Here is a 21,031-nt window from a genome sequence, read left to right as displayed (position 1 = left end):
ACCCTGAGAGGTCCATGCTGTTACTGGCCTCATGTTTACAGATGAAGAAAGGGAGGCTCCGAGAGGTAACCCCACTTGCCCAAAGTCACCCAGCTGACAAGGGGCAGAGCCAGCACCAGCCTCCAGTCCGACTGGCTCCAGTGTTTATGCTTTTCACCGTGACACTGGTTTCTTTCCATTCCTTTATCAGAAAAATGGCCTAATCACGCCTATTTCATAAATACTAATGGACGAGTTAATGGGGAGAAAATGCATGAAATGCAAAGCTCCAGGCCTGGCACATGGCGACAGCTGTAGCTATGAGCACCCAAGGTGGAGGCAATGCCAGGAGGTGTCGGTCTTCCTGGGACCAGCAAGGGGAGTGCTGTGCAGGGAGGCAATCTAGCCTTCCAGGTATGCATCTGCACTGCAAGGTCCCCCAACTGGTCCCCTGTGGTCTCCCTGCTACAGCCAGAATAACACTTATAAAATAAAGCCTAACCATGCCATTCACCACAAAGCCCTTCAATGAGGAGAACAGCAATCTCCCACCTGCTGCGCTCCCACACGCCAAGTCTCTACAGACACAGGGCTGCTGGGTTCTTCTTACTCCGCAGTGTCTTCCCACCAGCTCCTGCCTGGCTTACTATCTAGCCTCCCAGCCTGCCACTCTACTCCAACCTCTGTGCCTTTGCACGTGCAGTCCCTTCCTCTTTGTTTGCCCGGCCCACACAGCACTACGTGGTGCCATGATTCTCAATGAACGGTCCCAAACCAGCAGCATCCAGCAGCATGGGCATTGCCTGGTCCTTGTTAGAAAAGCACATTCAGGGGTCCCTGTGTGGATCAGGTCATGATCTCAGGGTCCTGGGATTGAGCCCTGTGTTGGGCTCTGTGCTCAGTGCAGTGGCTGCCTGTCCCTCTCCCTCTGCTCACCCTCCACCCCACCCCGCTCCATCTCTCTCTAAAATAAATAAATAAAATCTTAAACAAAAAAAAAAAAAAAGGAGAAAGAAGGAAAGGCACAGTTGTGGGCTCCACCCCAGACCTACTAAATCAGAAACTAAGGGTTGGCCCAGCATGCTGTGTCATGTTTGAGACCCACTGACCTGGTGAACGCTCATTCAGTCTTCAAGATTCAGCTCAAAGGGCCTCTCCTGAGGGCGGCCTTCTCTAGCATCTCCCTGCCTGACTGGGCTAAGGGCTCCCTGTGAGCTCCCAAAGCCCCTGGTCTAGTCATACAGAATTTATGCTGTGTGGAATTTAATCCTAACGGTGACATGAGAGCTCGATATGGACTGAGAGCCCTGTGCTCCCCACCTGACATGCATTTGATCCACTACCCTCCAAGAGTAAGTATTAGGGACGCCTGGGTGGCTCAGTGGTTGAGTGTCTGCCTTTGGCTCAGGGCGTGATCCCGGGATCCGGGATCGAGTCCCACACTGGGCTCCCTGTGTCTGTGTCTCTGCCTTCTCTCTCTGTGTCTCTCATGAATAAATAAATCATTTTTTTTTAAAAAGTAAGTATTATTCTTACTTCTATTTTAAAGATCAGAAAATTGAGGTTTACAGAGGTTAAAGAACTTAACAAGGTCGCTGAGCTGGTCAGCAGCGGAGTCAGGAGGCAAATACATGCCTCACTCCCTGATATGCTGCCTTGATGATTCTCTGCTCCTCTAGATTCTGGATCCCGGAATCCCAGTTTTGTACCCCAGAGCCCAGCACAGTGCCTGACACATGGGCAGCACTCAATGCCAAACTGAAAGGGATGACAAGAGCACGAAGGCTTTTTGCCTCCTCATCCACAGAGACTCCTCTCTTTACTAAGCTTCATCAGCTCAACTGTCAGCCCTGCCTGCAGGAGAGAGAGAGGAAGCAGCCTAGAGTGGGTCCAGTCCACAACTGGGGATCTCTGATCCCATCTCAGCATGAGTCCTAGTGTTACTCCATCTTATGCTTTCACCATACCACCCCCCCACCCCCATTTCTTGAACTCACGGACATTTGTGGACCCACTTGGGCATCTCAGCTTCCCAACAAAAAAAAAGAAAAATGGTCCAACCCTGGGGGACCTCCCCTCACCCTGTCCTGCCCGTCTCCACCCTGGCTGGCCCTACCTGGCTGGTAGAAGTCTGGAGCCAGCTCCCTGGCCAAAGTGCGAGCAATGTTGGACTCCTGGTTGGCAGCGAGGGCGGCCTGTTCTGCTGCCTCAGCTTTGGCCTTGGCGTGGCTCGTCCTAAGGAGACAACATAGTAGAGACTCAGGATCCCTCCAGAAAACCAGACCTCTGCCCACAAAAGATACATGAACAGAGCATTCATTCAATGGATATGTATTGAACGATGTGGCCCAGACTACTGTGCATCCCCTAGACCATTTCCTCTTCCTCTGGGCACACATACAGGCTACATTTCCCCTGCAATCAGTGCGGTCAGGTGACTGAGTCCTGGCCAGTGCACTGTGGGAAGACACGATGTATGCTGTTTCCAGGCCTGGCCCATAAAAACCTCCTCTATAGTCCTCTACATTGTCTCCTTTCCCCCTGTTGCCGGGTGAATGGAGGGAAGGCCAACAGCCCGAATGGGGAATTTAACCTCTTTTGTGTCACAGGCCCCTTTGGCATCTGGTGACTCTTAGGAACCCTTTCACAGAATAATATTTTAAAATACATAAAATACATAGGATTACAAAGGGATGCAATTATATTGACACACTGTTATCAAAATATTTAAAGGAACAAATCTGTAATATAATGCATGTCCTTCTTTATTAACACATCAAAATATCTAAGTGTACTTACTACAATTTTTAAAGTACAGATCAGTATAAAGGACATTTGAAAGATATCTGTGAAGGGGGCACCTGGGTAACTCAGTGGGGGGGACCATGTGGCTCTTGATCTTGGGAGTCTGAGGCCCACATGGGGTATGAAAATTACTTAAAAAAAAATAAAATCTTTATAAGAAAGATATCTGAAACAATAATGTGATTTCCACTGGTAACAAAGTCACAGATATTTCTACTACTACGATGGTTTATTGCCTACCTCCATCATTGAAGCAAATGCTACATTTCAGTAAGAGGTCAGTAAAAAAGACAGTTTTCCCATCTGTTGTAGACACTTGTGGTGCCCTGCCCAGATCCCTTCTCTGGGGAAATGCACCCAGCCCTAGCTCCTGTACTGGCTGCTAATGGCTCACTGCTGTCCCAGGGAACTGCACCCAAGAGAAGCCACGCTGGGTGGCAGCTCACAACTAATGACCTATGACACCCACCAGTCGCCTTCCTGCTCCAGGAGGAACCAACTCTGTGGTACAAGCCAGGCTCCAGAACCCCCACCATGGGGTCAGACTGAAGCAGGACAGATGAGAGCTGATGAGACTGAAGCAGGACAGGTGAGAGCACATCCTTCCTTGGTCACTTCTCAACCCTACTCTGCTTCTGTCACTACCCCTCTGTCCTGAGAGTGTCCCCTCAAAAAAATAATCTGCTCAAGAATCCCCACCTCAGGCTCAGCTTCTAGGCAGTCTAACTAAGACAGCATCCAAGTTCACAGACTCCCTGAATTCCATCCACAAAACCCCCTGTGAGCCCCACGTTAAGAAACATAGTGGAAGGAACCCAGGTCTAGAAAGGATTCTTGCACAGTGCAAAGTTCCCCTGCCACAGTCCCACACTGGAACATGGCACATTTAGGTATTAAACATTCAATATGGAACACTAAAGCAGGCCTTACATGTTTGCTGTGTTAACCACCTGAGATTTCAGGGATGTTTGTTTGTTTCAGCTGTTAGTCTAGCCAGAAGCACTTACTGAAATAATAATAGCTTCATTATGAATGGGCCAGGTACCATTCTAAAGGAATTATGAAGATTATCTTGTGTAATCATCATACCTTAGGGAAGCCGGTGCCGTTGTTATTTTCCAGATTTTACAGAAAAGAAAGTGGAAGTACAGACAAGTGAAATAATTTGTCCTGGGCCTCAGGGTCATGAAGTGCAGGAGTTAGGATTTTGAACCCAGGCAAGATGACTCCAGTGATTATATGCTTGAACACTACTCTGGAACATGTGCCACGCTTGGCCAGGAGCCAAGGGCAGAGACTCCAGTGGGGAAGACAAACCCTGTCCCTGTCCTCACTGTCAAGTGAGGGAGGAAGGTGGTAAACAAATAAAACATCTCTAATAGAATGTGATTAAGTGAAAAATCCTCAACTGCAACTGTGAGAAGTGCTATGAAGAGTATAGAAGGCAGTGAACATGGATAGGAAGATGGTATAGATTGGTGGCAGGGGTGGAGTCAGGGAAGGTTTCTTTGAGAATGGGGCATTTAAGTTGAGATAAAGTTAGATGAAACAAAAGTTAGAGTCGTAATAACAGGACAGGTGGGGACAGCAAGGCAGGTAGAGGAAAGAGCAGGTACAAGGGCCCTGAGAGAGACAGCAAGAGCTCAGTGCCTTTGGGCAACTGAAAGGTCAACTCAGTGTCCACACTGCTGATGAGTTTGGGGAGTTGATGTGTGTTTGTCTTTGTATCTCAGTCTCCAGTGTCTACAGAATTGGGCCTGGAATAAGGGATATAGCTTTTATGAAGCTCCTTCCACATGAAAGGCCCTTTACCTATGCTGTCCCCCTCAATCCTCAAAACTGCCTGAGGTGGTTCTTACTGTTCGTACTTCACACATGGGGAAACTGAGGCTCAGAGAGGTTATCTTCTCAAGAAAGCACACTGATGGTTAACCCAAAGCATTTACTACATGCCATGGGGTTTACAGAAATGAACTCATCTGATCCCCAATCACGCTGGGTGGCAGATGGTACTACCACCATTCCTCTTTACAGAGGAGAAATGCAGGGCACGAGGTTTTAAGGAACTAATGCAAGTGGCAGAGGAAGACTTCAAACCAAGGCCTTCTGGGCTCTAGAGTCTGTGCCTTTGACCACAGGCTATACAGTCGATACTGAGTGGTGGCGGTCAGACCTAGAACTGACTTCCAAGCCCTGCCCTCTGCTATGCCACACTGCCACAGTAATGATTACTAAAGGAAAGAATACACAAAGGTGGGGTGCCTGGCTGGCTTAGTGGCTCTTGATCTCTTGATCTCAGGGTCATGAATTTGAGGCCCACATTGGATATAGAGTTTACTTTAAAAAAAAAAAAAGAGTACATAAATGAGCTCATGCACGTGCACAGGTCTGAGCAAAGGGGCACCACAAGGAATAGCCCAGAGCACAACTTTCAATTCCAATTTTGGCTCTGCCAAAGCTGGCACTAAGGTGAGACAAGTGAGGCATTTACCGCAGGCTCAAAATTTAGGAAGATGTGAAAAACTCAGGAAGCAAGATAAAACGATACTTTAAAGCAATATTTTTAAAAGTCAGAAATAATGCCAAAAATCCTTAATGAACAAGTTATGATCAAAATTTAAATAAAAACTAGATCAGACCCTATACTTCTGCATGACCTTGCTCATGTCACCCGAGTCCCAACCCCATTGAGACTCCAGGACTGTGAGTGAGTAGCTCTGCCTCTCTGTGCCCCAGTTTCTTCATCTGTATGATGGAGATCGTAATTCTCCCCTCTTGGAATTGCTATGAAAACTAACGATTTAAGAGGCAGCGTATGAAAAGTGTTTAGGTCAGGATGGGTCTGAGCGGAGAGGGTGGTGATTGGTGGTGGTGATGGTGGTGGAGGTGGTGATGGAGGTGGAGGTAGTGGCGACTCATGAGGTAGTGGTGGTGGTGGTGTAACAGTGGGAAAGGTGGTGGTGACAGTGGTGGTGATGGAGGAGGTGAGGTGGTGGTGGTGGTGGTGGTGGTGACGGAAGTGATGGTGGTAGAAGCAGTGGAGGAGTCAGTGATGGTGGTAGTGACAGTGGCGACAGTGGTGGAGGAGATAGTGGTGGTGGAGAAGGTGGTATTAGAGGTAGAGGTGATAATGGAGGAGGTAGTGGTGGAAGACACAATGGAGGTGGAGTGATGGTGGTGGTGAAGGAGGTGGAGGTGATGGTGGTAGAGAAAGCAGTGGTGGTAGAGGCGGTGATGAAGGAAGAGGAGGAGGAGGAAAAGATAAGGTTTATGACAACAGAACTGAATGTGGTACGTGCATATCCCCAGGTTCATATTCGCCTGTACACAGATGCATGTGATTCAAAGTCCTACACTTTCCAGAAACACTTCCCTGGAAACCTGAAACCCCAGGTGGGGGGGGGGGGGAAAGGGCTGGGCAAACCTTCAAACAGAGAAAATGTCCTTTTTTGGTAACACAAGCTGGATGGTGCTTGCTTGTTTCCTGGTGCCCAGGGAAGCTGTGTTGCGGGACTCTTCCTAAGGCCAGCATGATGGCTTGCACACAGAGCCCCAGAAGCACTGGGGGATCAACCGTGGACCCCGCCCAGAACAGCCAGAACAGGGGTGGAGAAAGGGGCAATGAGGGCTGCCGTGTTCAAAGGAAGCACACCTCCCCCTGTGCTGTGTCTGTCAGTCTGGCAGACTGAACCCCTTATCAGCCCTCCCCCACGTCTCTGGTCTCAGGAAGGGCTCCCAGCCTTCGAGCCAGGCACGCCAGTGTTCTCCCGCCCGCTCCCTCCTCCTCATCTCCTTGCCGCAGCAGCCAGCCAAGGCCATGACTCACCAGGTCCCCTCTCCTACTCCTGCTACGGCTCCAGCATCTGCAGCCTCTCCCTCCTTCCGTCACTGCTCCTCAAAGCCCCCCGACGTGCTCCCTACAACTGATAGCGGTGGCACCGTGGGCTGGCTTAATCCAGTTGTCCAGCGGCCTCAACTCTTGCTTAAAATCTTTGCAAGGCTTCCTACCACGCTCAAAATAAAGCCCAGGGCACTTAACACAGCCTCCCGGGCAGGCGCTCCCGATCCTCGGATCCGCCAGGCAGTTCTGACGGGTCTATCACCAGCTGCCTTCACAGCGCAGCCCTGGGCCGGCCAGAGGGTGAGGGCGCAGGGCCTGCTGCTGCCCAGAGGCCCTTGTAGGCCAGGGCCACTCACAGTGTGGCCCCATCACCACCCCCCCGGGCCCTTCATCACCTGGGAGCTTGTCAGAAATGCAGGTTCTCAGGCTCCACCCCAGACCTGAGTCAGAGCGGCAGGGGGAGGAGCCCAGGAATCTGTGTTATCAGCCCTTCCGGAGGCTTCCTCGGCTCACTGAAGTTTGAGAAGTGTCCTGGCAGAGAAAACCAGCTGGGCAGCTCCCAGCCTGTCCAACTCCCAGAGGGGCTTCGAGTGATACCCCTCAAACACCAGGATCCCTCTCTGAGTCCAGGTCCTGCTAGGGAAACGCTGGACCCACTTCTCCTCTGACCCCTCCCTGTATCTGGGCTGAGGCCACAGGGGGAGGGTCTCGGAGTGTGGCTCTGACCCACAGGGGGAAAGGAACCAGCAGAAACTGGGGCAGGGGGAAGGGCAAGGATCAGTCAGTCTTCTTGATTTCATTCGGATTATGGTTCGTCAGCAGGGTTAAAAATAAGGCTGGTGGTTCTGGGATAGGGGCAGGGCGATAACCCAACAGAACCACTTCTGAGAGCATTCCCTTCCCCCAGCCCTTTCCCCCACCCCTAGGTCGGGGCTGCAGCTCCCCCAGGCATGGATGGTTTCAGGGGCTAAGGGGGATACCTGCTGGACTCACCCCTGACTCCAAGCCTTTACTCAGGCTGTTCCCCCACCTAGAACACTCCTCACCTCCGTCCACCCTCCCAGTCTTAAAGGGCCAGCTCAAGACTCACTTCTACATATTGACTCACTCATTTAATACAACTTTCTGGAGTGCCTACTGTGTGCAAGACACTGTTCTGAGTACTGCGGACACAACAGCAAAGCAAACATCCAAAACCCCTTGCAGAGCTCATATTCTAGTGCAGGGGGTTGGCAAACTGTGTCAGCAGGCCAAATCTAGCCCAAATCCAGCCCTCTGCTTGCTGCTCTACTGCCTGGAGGCTGAGACTGGTTTATATACTTTTGAATGGTTGAATGAAAAAAAAAAAAACAAGAGTAATATTTTCTGACACGTGAAAATTACAGAAATTCAGGTTTCAGTGTCCATATAAATAAAGTTTTACTCAAATCCAGCCACACCCATTTGTTGACACATTGCCTAAAGTTAAGTAGTTGCCACAAAGACTGTGACCTGCAAGGCCAAAAATATTTACTATTTGGTCTTTTACAGAAAATGATTGCTGATCCCTGTTTTTTTGTTTCTTGTTTTTTTTTTTTTTTCTGATCCCTGTTTTAATGCCTTCACTCAAGAACTGTCTATTCTACTACTACTATTAACAATACTGAGCAGCCTGGGTGGCTCAGCGGTTTAGCTCCTGCCTTCAGCCCAGGGCGTGATTCTGGAGACCCCCGATCGAGTCCCACGTCAGGCTACCTGCATGGAGCCTGCTTCTCCCTCTGCCTGTGTCTCTGCCTCTCTCTGTCTCTCATGAATAAATTAAAAAAAAAAAACAAAAAAACAATATTAACCTGTTCCTTGTTGTTTGTGCCCTGCTCTGTACTGTGGTCGCAAATGACCACAGAGAGAGGGAGTTCCTTTTTCAAGGTCACAGCTAGCAAAGTGCTCTTACCCATTACACCAAGCTGTCACCCTCTTCCCACCGACTCTGGGCCAAGTCCTCCATGTGCTGGGACCAGGGATGGGGATGAATAGGACCCAGAAGCCACGTGAAGAACTCACAGCCTAATGTTGCCCTGCCAAGACAACCACACCACATCCCTGAAAACCAATGAATGAACAGGGGCATGAGCAAAGCCTCTAAACTGCTTGGTAGAGTGGCTAAGAGGGGAAAACTCCAGCTAGGTTGCTTGGGTATAAGGTCCGAACTCTGCCCCTTCCACCTTTCGGCAAGTCTGAGCTCCCTGAATCCCAGTCTCCTCCTCTGTAAAATGAGGATAATAACAGCACCTAGTGGATAAATGATGTAATGAACAGTCATCTGGCTCTTAGAGCAGTGGCCAGGCCATAGGAAGTGCATATAGTGCTTGTTAATAAGATAAAAAAGCATAATTTGGAGGGGGGGAAGACTAAAAATCCTGAATGTACTACATGCCACTGATTTGTTAAATAAAAATTAGACCAATGTTTTCATTTTTAAAATGAAAAAACAATCTTCAGAACAAGGAACCCATGGTATGTTTGGAGGACAGAAGTGGGTAATGAGAGGCCCCAGCTCAAACCTCTGCCTGCCTGTCTGGAGGCTGCAGGAGCAGTTGACAGGGAAAATGCTGCCAAATGTCTTCCTGCAGTGAGGGATGCTTCAGATGCCACTGCCCTGTCCTCTCCCAAAATAGCCCCTCGCCCACAGCTCTGGCTGGCCATGGCCATTTCCTCCAGAACAATCATGGTCAGAGTAATCACGAGAAGGAACTACAGCTGGTGTATTCAGACACACGCTCACAGAGCTCCCTGGAAGAAAGTCCTTTCCCTTCCCCAAGGATAAGCCAAGAGCACAGTCAGGGAGTCCTGACTGATGGGGGAACATCCTTTCCACCCCACCCCACCCCCAGACTTCATTTGGCAAATGGGGCTAAACCCCTGCTGGGAAGCCCCTCCCTAGAGCGGTTAAGGGCAGACACTCAAGTCCAAATCAAGAGCCCCATGACATTTGAGGTATCTGAGCTTTGCTCACTGGTCTCAGTCTCGTCAACTGTAAAATAGGGATAATAATACTTCATTAAGTCCTGAGAGTGTGAAATGAGCACTTAACGAATATTAGCTTTCGTTTTCATGTTTTTTGTTACTATTGTAACAATGCTGACCACAATTCCTTTCAGAATCCTATGGACTGGGTGACTGGGTGACGGGCACTGAGGGGGGCACTTGACGGGATAAGCACTGGGGGATATATGTTGGCAAACTGAACTCCAATTAAAAAAGAAAAAAATAATCCTATGGACTGCCCACAATTGGGACATAAACATGCATTCTTGTAGAAGGATATGTCATCTGAAGCCTGTTTTAAGGTTCATCCATTTGCAGGTGGATCCATCCTTCATTCCTTCCTACTGCCAGACATACTCCATAAACCAGACTGAGCTCACCTGCTTCTCAGTCAGTGGACATTTGGGCTGTTTCCACTTTTTAGTTGCTATGGACATTTGTGTACAAGTTTTTATGTGGTTCTATGTTTTCATTTCTCTTGGATGCACACCTGGGCATAGAATTTCTTGGTCATATGGTAACTCTATATTCCAGGCAAGGAGCTGCCTGGCTGGTTCCAAAGTGGCTGCACCATTTTAGATTGTCCCTGTAACATAGGAAGGCTCCTGTTTCTCCACATCCTCGCTAACACTTGTCATTAGATCCATCTTTTAAATTTTATTCATACTGGTGGTTTGTGAGGTGCCATCTCAACATGGTCTTGATTTGCATTTCCTGGATGGCTAATGATGTTGAGAACCTATTCATGGGCTTCATGGCCATTAGTATATCTTTTGAAGGGAAATGTCTATTTGGATCCTTTGCCTTTTTGTAATTGGGTTTTTGTCTTTTTAGTATTGAGTTGTAAAAGTTCTTTATATAGTCTAGATATAAGTCCCTTATCAGATAGTGCCAATCCCATGTTGCAAATATTTTTCTCTCCTGTGGGTTGTCTTTTCACTTTCTTGATAGTGTCCTTTGAAGCATAAGCACCTTTAAGTTTAAGAAGTCCAGTGTACCTGGTGTTTTTCTTTCATTGCTTATGTTTTTGGTGTCAGGTCCAAGAAGGCTTTGCCTAACCTGTGGTTGCAAAGTATTTTCCTCTAAGAGTTTTCTAGTTTGAGTACTTACGTGTAAATCCATAAGCATTGCTTCTAATAAGTTAAAAATGAGAAATAACCTAAGGGTTATGCTGTCCTGTGAGGTAGGCACTACCATCATTGTACAATTGAGAAAACTGAGTCACAAAGAGCTTACATGGTGTGTCCATCATTATTATAATGAATGCTGGGCAAGACATGGAAGGAAGTAGAATCTGGTAAAAGAGATGAGACTAGATGAAAGGTCCTGAGAGCAGAACAAACAGAAGGCTACACAGCAGGAGTAAGCCCATCTGGTGTGTTACATGTCCATAATTTGTCTTGTTATTTTATATTATATATTATAAAATATAGAGTATAAAATGGCATGGCTTCATTGTAGAAAAGTTTTGAAATTAAGCAGGTTTCCTTTTTTTTTTTTTTTGGTTTCCTTTTTTAAAAAGAAAAAAATTGCTACTCACAGTTTGGTATTTTGAGGTGGTTAGGAGCACAGCTGTATGACTGTGGATGATTTAATAAGCCACAATAAGCAAGTTCTCTGTGCTTTGATTTTTCTATCTGTCAAATGGGGACATGAATAGCCCCAACCTCACTGGGTTGTTGGGATTATAGAGTGAATTAATGTAGTAAGGCATTTTGAACAGGGCATGGGAGATAGTAGGCTCTATGGAAGAGTCTGAAAAATTTCAATAAAGGGGTTTTGTTCTAGTTGAAGTAGGGGGCTGTGCCACCTCCTCAGGCCCTAGAGAACCTCCCCACCTTGGAAACCCAGCCTGAAATCCCCAGGCCATGGAGGTGACCTTTCCAAATCACATTCTCTAGGGACCCTTCTTCCCTTCTCAAAGAAGAGCCCCCAGCCCTGCTGGGAAGTCTCCTCCACGTGTGAGCAAGTGTGCGACCCCCGCCCCCAGCCTAGAAGGCAGAGGCAAAGTAATAAAAGGTGCTGTTTACTGAGTGCTAATTATGTGCCAGACACTTGACCTATGTGGTCAGCTGAATAATGGCCCCAAAGATATCCCCGTCCTAATCCCTGGAACCTGTGAATGTGACCTTATATGGCAAAAGGAGCTTTGCAGATATGATTAAGGATCTTGAGATGCGGAGATTATCCTGGATTATCCAGGGAGGCCCTAAATGTGATCACGCATGTCCTTATAAGAGGAGGCAGAGGGAGACGGGATGGCAGGAGAGAAGGTGAGGTGATGACAAAAGCAGGGACTGGCCACATGTGATGTGAAAACAGAGGAGGGGCTGCAAGCTGAGGGGTGGGGGTGGCCACAAAAGGCTGAAAAGTCAAGGAATGGGATTCGCCCCTGGAGCCTCCAGAAGGAACCAGCCCTGCTGACCCTGGCTGCAGTGTGGAGGCTGATTTCAGACTTCCCACCTCCAGAAGCATAAAAGAATAAATCTGTGTTGTCTTAAGGCCCCACGTTTGTGGAAGTTTGTTATGGCAGCAACTGGAAACTAAAACAACTTGTGTGATCTCATGTCATCCTCAAGACAACTCACTTTACGGGGGAAGAAACACAGGCTCAGAAAATCATTCGCCAGAGGCACAGAGCCTGTGAATGCCAGAGCCAACTGGAACGGGCATCCAAGGCCTTCCAGCAGCAAAGCCTTTGTGCCCTATGCATCCCCTGTGCCGCCTCAGCTTAAGCCCAGTCTCCAGAAGGCTCCAGCGGCCATCAGCCAGCCTTTTCCCACAGGGCAGGGTGAGCCCTGCCCTCTGAGAAGACCTAGGGCTAATGGTTACCAGCAGTGATAACCTTACTCCCCCCAAAAAGGGCTAGTCCATGAGGTCTGGGAGCTGCCTGGCTGACTGTATAGGACTGAGGTCTAGCTGCACTTCTTGGGTGACCAGTGAAATGACAGGGCAGGGACCTCAGGCCTTGTACCCCTTCCCCACACAGGACTGGGTCCTGCAGTCCAACCAGGAACCCAGTTGCCAGCAGGGAGGCCTCTTCTGCTTGAGTTGGCTGAGATCCTTAGAGCAACATAGAGAAACTTCCATTTTAAAAAGTTTATACCAGGTTTGAAAGTCACATTTTAGAACCTACAAAAACAATCATATTAAAGCAATAGCACTGTGAATCCACTGAGCTTCCATGTGCACAACCCATTTTCAACAGGGCTCTGAATACAACAAAAATTCAGTGTTGAGGTACAGTGCTCAAGAGCATGCAACCTAAAGCCACACGACCTGCATTTGAATCCCTGCCTGAGTCATCCACTAGGCTGTGTGGCCTTGAGAAAAGTGCTTCACTTCTCTGCGCAGCCATCTGCTCTCCGGAAGACAAGGGTGGGGATGCCTGGGTGGCTCAGCAATTGAGCGTCTGCCTTTGGCTCAGGGCGTGATCCTGGGTCTGGGGATCAAGTCCCACATGAGGCTCCCTGAGTGGACCCTGCTTCCCTCTCTGCCTATGTCTGTGTGCATGTCTCTCTCTCATGAATAAATAATTTTTTTTTTTTAAAGGAGGGTGGGAGGCAGATTTCTTGGGCAGCTCCTGGTAACCACATCCTTACGTAATCCCCTCCCCTCGTGTGTGGGCTAGACTTAGACTTACTTATTTCTAAATAAAAGAACGTGGGAAAGGTGATGGCATATTATTTTCAGAAGACAGTGCCTTCTCTCTTGCTGGCATTTTTTCTTGCTGGCTTTGATGGGGAGGTCCACATGACAAGCAACAAATGCCAGCCTCGGGCCAACAGCAGTAAGAAACTGAGACTCTCAGTTCAAAGGCCTGCAAAAATATGTCTATCTGCATTATTGTGATTTATAAGAAATACACCTGACCCTTAAGCAAGGCAGAAGTTAGGTGCACCAACCCCCTCTCCCCCCCACACACACAAAGGTCCAAGTATAACTCTGATTCCCTACAAACTTAACTACAAATAGCCTGTGTTGACTGGAAGCCTTACTGATAACATAAACATTATCAACCTTACTGATAACATAACATTAACACCTATTTTGTGTTACATGCACCATGCATTGTATTCTTACAATACAGTAAGCTAGAGAAAAGAAAAGGTTATTAAAATCATAAGGAAGAGAAAATATATTTACTGTACTGTAACTACTGAAAAAAAATCTGTGTATTTAAGTGGACCCATGCAGTTCAAACACATGTTAGTCAAGGGTCAAGTGTATATATTTAATCATTCAGATGACCAGAATATAGTTCTCATATACTTAGTCTTCATTCCCGGGTTCCTGTCTCAATTTCCAAAACTCTTGGAATTTCCTGAGTGATAAGAGCAATGGGAGCATCTTTTGTCATCTTTGGTCTCTTGTCTCCAGTTCCTGTAACCACTTCAGAGCCATAAAAACAAAATGGGTGTCTCGATATTCCTAACAAACCCCTTCCACCACACCTGAGTCTATGATAATAAGGTGACTTTCAGAAAGCACCCAAGGATGGGGGCTGGTTGCCAGGGGAACCAACCAAGAATGAAAGGTTGGAACTTCCAGACCCACCTTGTGATTTTGGGGGAGAAAGTACAGGGGCTGGAGGTTGAATCAATCACCAACGGTCAATAATTTAATCAATCATGCCAGTGCAATGAAGCCTCCATAAAAACCCAAAAGGAGGGACACCTGGGTGGCTCAGTGGTTGAGCATCTGCCTTTGGCTCAGGTCGTGATCCCAGGGTCCTGGGATGGAGTCCCACACTAGGCTCCTCGCAGGGAGCCTGCTTCTCCCTCTGCCTATGTCTCTGCATAAATAAATAAAACCTTTTAAAATAAAAAAATTAAAAACCCAAAAGGATGGTGTTGGAGAGCTTCCAGGTTGGTGAATATGTGAGGGTACAGGAAAAGCCTCACACTTCGAGGGGCTCAGAAGCTGTGTGCCCTTCACCAGATCATGCCCTACACAGCCACCTGGCTGCTTCTGAGTTATATACTTTTATAATAAACCCATAATCTAGTAGTAAGTAAATTGTTTCTCTGATTTCTGTGAGCTACATTAGCAAATTAATTGAACTCAAAGTGGGTTGTTGGAACCACCTGTCTACAGCTGGTCAGGAGCCCAGGTGACACCCTGGACTTGCAGATGGCATGGGGGTGGGACAACTTGTAGGACTGAACCCCTAACTTGTGGGATCCTATGCTATCTCCAGGTAGATAATGTCAGAATTGAGTTGAATTCTCAGAACCCCCTGCTGGTATTGGTGAATTGCTTGGGTCCTTGGGGGAGAACCACAACCCCTCTCCCCTGCCACATGTTGAAATTGGGTGAGGAGACCCCTTACTATCTCCTAGGGTTGCTATGATAATTAAAGGAGTTAATATACAGAGCAGTGGCTCACACAGAGTGAGCACTACAGGAGTGCTAGCTACCACTACCACAGATTTTTCACTTAAATAATTTTGTGTTTCTGTATGTTTGTATTTATCATTTCAAATTGCTCAGCTTTTTCCTTTAGAAATTTGGCATCTACCTTTTTTTCTATGCCAGTGATTCCTCTTCTGGGAATCTGGCCAACAGATATGCTCAAAATGACATGTGTTCAAAGGCATTTATGGCAACGTGGTTTGTAAAAGCAAAAAGACTGGAAACAAACCCAAAGCTAGCAGTGGGGACCTGGGTAACTAAGTCATGGTATGGCCATTTGAAGGACTTTACGCAGCCAGTACCCAGAACAAGATAGATCTTTAGCACAGAGTGAGTCCTGGTATGTCAAGTTAAAGAGCAAGGTGTAAATTAATGTATATTGTATGTAACACTTGTGCAGACAAACTAGTGTGTTTGCTCCTCTATATATGGAGTATTTCTGGAAGGATAGGTAAGAAATTGGTAGGTGCCTACTGGGATGGAAACTAGGTGGCAGGGGAGGTGGTGGGAGGGAGGACCACACACACACACACACACACACACACACACTGAGCTGGAGACTTTCTTTCTGCCCCATCTCCTCCCCTCACCCCACCATATCATTCTCCACCCTGCTGTGTGCCCTTGGGAGACAGGCCTCTCTGGTCTGCATCCACAGTGCCCCTGCTCTCTGGCTCCCAGCTGGGTTTGGCGAATAGGGGATCCCAGCCAAGGACTGGAGGACTGAATGGTGAGGGTATTTATTCCCTGCCCCTCTTCCAGAGGGCTCTCCCCTCCACAGCTTGCACCCTCTGACTAAAGTGTTATACCTTTATTTCCCCTGACCTCTCAGGCCTAGGACACTAATGGCTTCCCATCGTCACTGGTCCTGGGTAACCCAACCTCCCTTGTTAATTTGCTGCCCACAGGGTACGTATTTCCAGTTACAAGATGCATGAGTTCTGGGACCTAATAGTGGTGATTATAGTTAAGAATACTGCAATATATACTTGAAAGTTGCTAAGAGAATAGATCTGAACTATTAACACTGCCAAGAAGAACCGGTAATTACATGACACAAAAGAGGTGTTAGCTAATTCTAGGGTGGTAATCATTTTGCAATATTTAAGTGAGTCAAATCAACACATTTGTACAGTGTTATATGTCAATTACAGCTCAATAAAGTTGGGGGGAAAAAAAACCAGTAGTTTCTTGAAACTGTCTGCAATTGAATTCTTTGACTATGTTCCTTCATGCCAGGACTCTGATACAACCCTTTTAGGTCTTTCCAACGTGCGTATAGTATGCCTATCCTGAGATAAGTAAATGAATACATTTTTAAAAACCTAACATCCTATGAGTGCTAGGACTTTTATTCCTGAAAACAATCCTAAGGGGTAGTATTACTATATCCACTAAATAGGGAGAGTCACATGGCCAGTCACATGGTGTTCTAGGCTCCAGGCTGGCCCAATTCCTAAGCCCATGTCAGCCATGCAAGATGGGCCTTCGTGGGTTTTCCAGTCTCACCTGCCCTCCCTGCAGGATGAGGGCAAGGACTGGGGTGAGACTCAAGTTTCCTGAGCTGGTCCTGCTCTATCTGATGTTCTCCAATACTTTCTTGGAACTAGAAGACTTGACTAAGACATACATGGCAGTGTGATATTAAAAATACTGAGCAACTGCTGTGGGACGTGGGCACCAACCAGCGAGAGTGATGTGTCAGGTGGTTAACCATGTAGTTGCTGGGTCCTGGAGGAGTCCATCTCCTGGGCAAGAGGCCAGATATACAGGACAGTAACAGGAAGTGGGGAGCACTTAGGGAGTTCAGGATAGCTTCTGGTTACAAACTGGTATAAACCAGAATATTTCAAAACTTTAACTACTGGTGCAATGTTACTGGCATGTCCAGCTGGATACTAACCCCAGAAGTAAGTTTTCCTTCTTATGCCCCACCTGGTTCAGAAAGTCTTCCCCAGAGGCCACCCCCCAGTAAATGTAATCTTGACCCTCTGCTGAAGCCTGCTTAGCACCTTTCCCAGCACCTGGAGGATAATATAGAAAGGCATTATTATGCTATTCACATGACCTCATGACCTAGCCCCTGCCAACTCTCAGGTCTTAATGCAAACCAGCCCTCCAGAGAGCCAGAGATTTCCAGGTCCCCACTTGTGCCCTACTATTTCCACCTCTGTGGCTTTTACACAGGCTGCTTCCATTCCTGGGAACACCTTTTCCCCTCTTCATCTTCTCTTCATCTGGAAAACTCCTACTCATCCTTCAGGACATTTCCTCAGGAAAGTAACACTGACTGCCAGCTCTCTGCTCTTGCAGTCCCCTGCACTTAGCTGACAGGTCACTTTATCTTCCTCCAATTGGCCTGTGAGGCCCCCAAAAGGGCAGAAGCATCACTCTTGTGTCTACCACAACAGAAGCAGGCCTGCAGCGGTCGCTCAGTAAATATGCATCAGGTAAATGTGTTATATGGATTACATAATTGATTGTGAGACTGACACTGCTGGTAGAATCTCAGAAAGTATCTCTTCTCATTTAATAACAATACCGTAATGGGCAGCCTGGGTGGCTCAGTGGTTTAGCGCCACCTTCAGCCGAGGGCATGATCCTGGAGACCCGGGATCAAGTCCCACATCAGGCTCCCTACATGGAGCCTGCTCCTCCCTCTGCCTGTGTCTCTGCCTCTCTTTCTCTCTGTGTCTCTCATGAATAAATAAATAAATAAAATCTTTAAAAAAAATAACAATACCATAAGAAGATGGAGAAACAGTCCCGGAGAGGCCTGTGTGATCCTTTCCCATAACTGAAAATTAATCATGGTAACTATTACCTCTGTTATAGATATGTTAGAAGGGTCATTTACTATGTGACAGGCTCTGGTCCAAGTGCTCACACATATGACATCATTAAACATCAATAACTAGATGGGAAATACTACTATTATTATCCTCTGGGTACAGATGAGAAAACTGGGACTCTGGACATTTCAGTAACTTCAGTAACTCTGGGGACTCTGCCCCATTTCAGGGCCACACAGCCAGCAAGGATGGGAATCCTGACAGTCTGGCTCCAGAATCTGTGTTTCTCCAGCACTACACTCTGCTGCCACTCCATAGTGTGGCCACAGGCTTCCGTGTAAGGGACGGCAGCCGGCCCTACTTCCATCTGCTCTATGGAGACCGGCACATAGTAGGTGCTTGTGGAAACCCTGGGCAATCAAGCCGATTGTGTACCAGGTATTAATAGGGGAGGGCATGATTGTGTACCAGGTATTAATAGGGGAGAACCCAGACCCTTCCCGTCCCTTACTCTGGGATTCTGAAAGGCTTCAGACAGGCTGGGAATGGCTCTCTCCAGATGGCCAGGATTGTCACTGTGCTCCAGGAGGGGACAGCGTCTGCTGGTAAACGGCGCCACCTTTTGTTCACTCGGCTGCTTGGGTCCAATCCAGCCAGGAGGATGCTGAATCCCCTGAGACCCATCATCATCATTATCATCATCATCATCATCATCATCATCAATACTAACAGACAATACATGTTGAGTACCTACTGTGTGCTGAGTAAGATGCTAAGATATGTGTCACTCCACGTGAGCCTCACAATATTCTCTAAGGTAGATATTACTATCGATTCCCATTTTACTGTGAGAAAACTGAAGATGGAGAGGTTGTATCATGGATCCAACTTGCTCAGCCAATAAAGGAGGAAAGCCAGGAATCGCAGTGTAGCAGGTACCAAGATGGGAAGATGGGAACATCAGTTAGTGCTGGAATCAGAGAACCTGGTTTCGAACTCTTGCATGCTCTCTTCCAAATTTCATGACCTCTGCCAAATCACAGGACCTCTGTAAATCTCAGTCTTACCACTTACAAAATGGGTCAATAATAGCACTTAGCCGCCATTAGAATTACTATAAGGATCACATGAACTGTGGCATGTGAAGTCTATATTCACTCAATTGTGACAAGTATTTACAAAGTACCTACTGTGTGCCAGGTCCTGGGCTAAATCTGGGAGCACAGCCAGGAATAGGAAAAATTCACCACCTGGAGCTTTACAGACGGGCCTAGCCTAGTGCTCTGTGCGTAGTAGGTACCCATGAATGGTAACTGCTATTTTTGTGATTATTATTTAGAGAGTGATTTTTCTCCCCAAGGGTTGGACTTCCCACCAGGACCGCCTGCCCAAGAGCCCACTGACTTGGCCCCAGGAGTGCTCTGCACACCGCCCCCCCACCCTCCCCTGCCTGGTGAGCCAGCCAGCAATAGCATCCCACAGGCCCGAGTCAGCAGACATCTCCTGTCTAAATAAGGACAAGGCGCCCAGGAGAGCTTTCTGTGAGCGGGAGGAATGTGACAGCTGAGGCCTCCCTGCCCCGCACCCTCCCCCACCTCCGGCCCCTCCCCAGGTGGGGTTCAGGCTATGGCATTCCAGCTTTTTCCAGAGCAGTCCCCACTGTCCCTAACACCCCCTTCATCCCACTCCAGCCTGCTCTGAAAACTGATAAGGAGCCCTGGGAAGGAATTCCAGGCAGCTACAACTGTTCCTGAGGCCTGGCATCTCTGCCACAACAAGGACGGGGAAGAAAAACCACAGGGAGGGGCCAAATCCAGTCCCAGAGAATCACATCCCTTGGTTCAAAAAGCATTTCCAGAGATTCTACTTGGCCCAGGCGCTGTGCCAGGCTCCAGCGGAGAATCTGACCCTGTTGCTGTCTTCCTGTCACAAAACTGTGTCACAACAGTCCTGACCAGGATAAGTCTATCCAGAGCACGGGATCAGGGAAGATCTCTTAGAAAAGTTTGTGTTAAGGCAGTGATTGAGTGGCCACAGATGACCTGGGTTCAAAACCTAGCCCTACTTCTTCCAAGCTGTGTGGCCTTGAGCAAGTGACTTTACTGCTCTGTGTCTCAGTTTCCCCATCTGTGGAAAGGGTGAATAATAACACCAACCTCATAGGGTTGGGAGAATCACATTATGTACAAAGTGCTTAGAACAGTCAGAGAAGTCATGTCCTCAGGTGACTGGAGAGCTTATAAAGCCAGGGAAGCTGAAGGTGAAGGGGAGGCTGCAAATAATTATACCTAGCATGAACCAGGACTGTCCCAGGCACTCGAAGCTGTGCGATCATCCCAGCCTTGACCACACCAAGGTGCCAACTGAGGCTGAAGATTGGCAACTGTATCTTCATTCTGTAAGCCCTGCAGTACTGAGCATCATACCCAGCACACAGTAGGTGCACACAGGGGCTGCTAAGGTTTAATAAATTTGACCTTCAGATTTTCCAGGAAGAAAAAAATAACCCATACAATGAAGGCATTTACAACTGAGACTTGGTCCAGAATCCAAGGAAAAATCAAGGATTTCGATGCATTAATTAAGAGATGTGTATTGAGCTCTTCATGTGGGTCTGAGCCCGGGTCTTAGAGTGGTGGACTGAAGGAGGAGGGGAAACAGGTGTCTCAAAGGGAGCAAAATAAAGAAGCAAATGATTCCATTCCTGGTGGCCAAGCACAGTCAGCCAGACAACAAGAAAGGATTTGGAGACAAGGCCAGAGACACAGAAAAGACACTGTTAAGGGAGGAGTCAGGTTGCAGGTGGCCTGAGAGATGTGTTCACAGGAACAGATCAAATGTGGAGAGGGCACACTGGGAAGGGCATTGGGATCTGCCTGAGTAAAGGCAGAGAGGTGGTCAAGAAGGGGGCCTGTGGGGAGGGAAGGGCATATTGTGATGGCTAAGAACCAGGTCCTGGGACCAGATGCCAAGGTCCAAGTGCCATCTTTGCCCCCTACACACTGACTGACTTCTGGCAACTCCTGCAGCAGTAAAAGGGAGCTAACCTCACCTTCAGCTTTCAGGCTTGCTGGAGACTGAATGAGATGGTGCCTGGGAGATTCCACTCAATTGGTGGCACGTTGCAAATATGGGATGCAAGCTCCATGAGGAAGGGATTTTTGTCTGTTTTGTT

At 47.7% G+C, this 21,031-nt stretch overlaps 1 protein-coding gene across 1 annotated transcript in view; it reads right to left on the bottom strand.

Annotated features, from left to right (window-relative positions):
- JPH2 (junctophilin 2) overlaps positions 1-21,031 on the bottom strand; it is a 64,617-nt gene that overhangs the window by 4,029 nt on the left and 39,557 nt on the right. The window contains exon 3 of the mRNA XM_041732268.1: positions 2,096-2,214. Within this exon, the coding sequence (XP_041588202.1) occupies positions 2,096-2,214 (119 nt within the window). The remainder of the gene's footprint in view (positions 1-2,095; positions 2,215-21,031) is intronic.

This window comes from Vulpes lagopus, chromosome 18 (assembly GCF_018345385.1).
Source record: "Vulpes lagopus strain Blue_001 chromosome 18, ASM1834538v1, whole genome shotgun sequence".
In the NCBI taxonomy this organism is placed as follows: domain Eukaryota; kingdom Metazoa; phylum Chordata; class Mammalia; order Carnivora; family Canidae; genus Vulpes; species Vulpes lagopus.
This window is presented reverse-complemented; position numbering and strand designations above follow the sequence as displayed.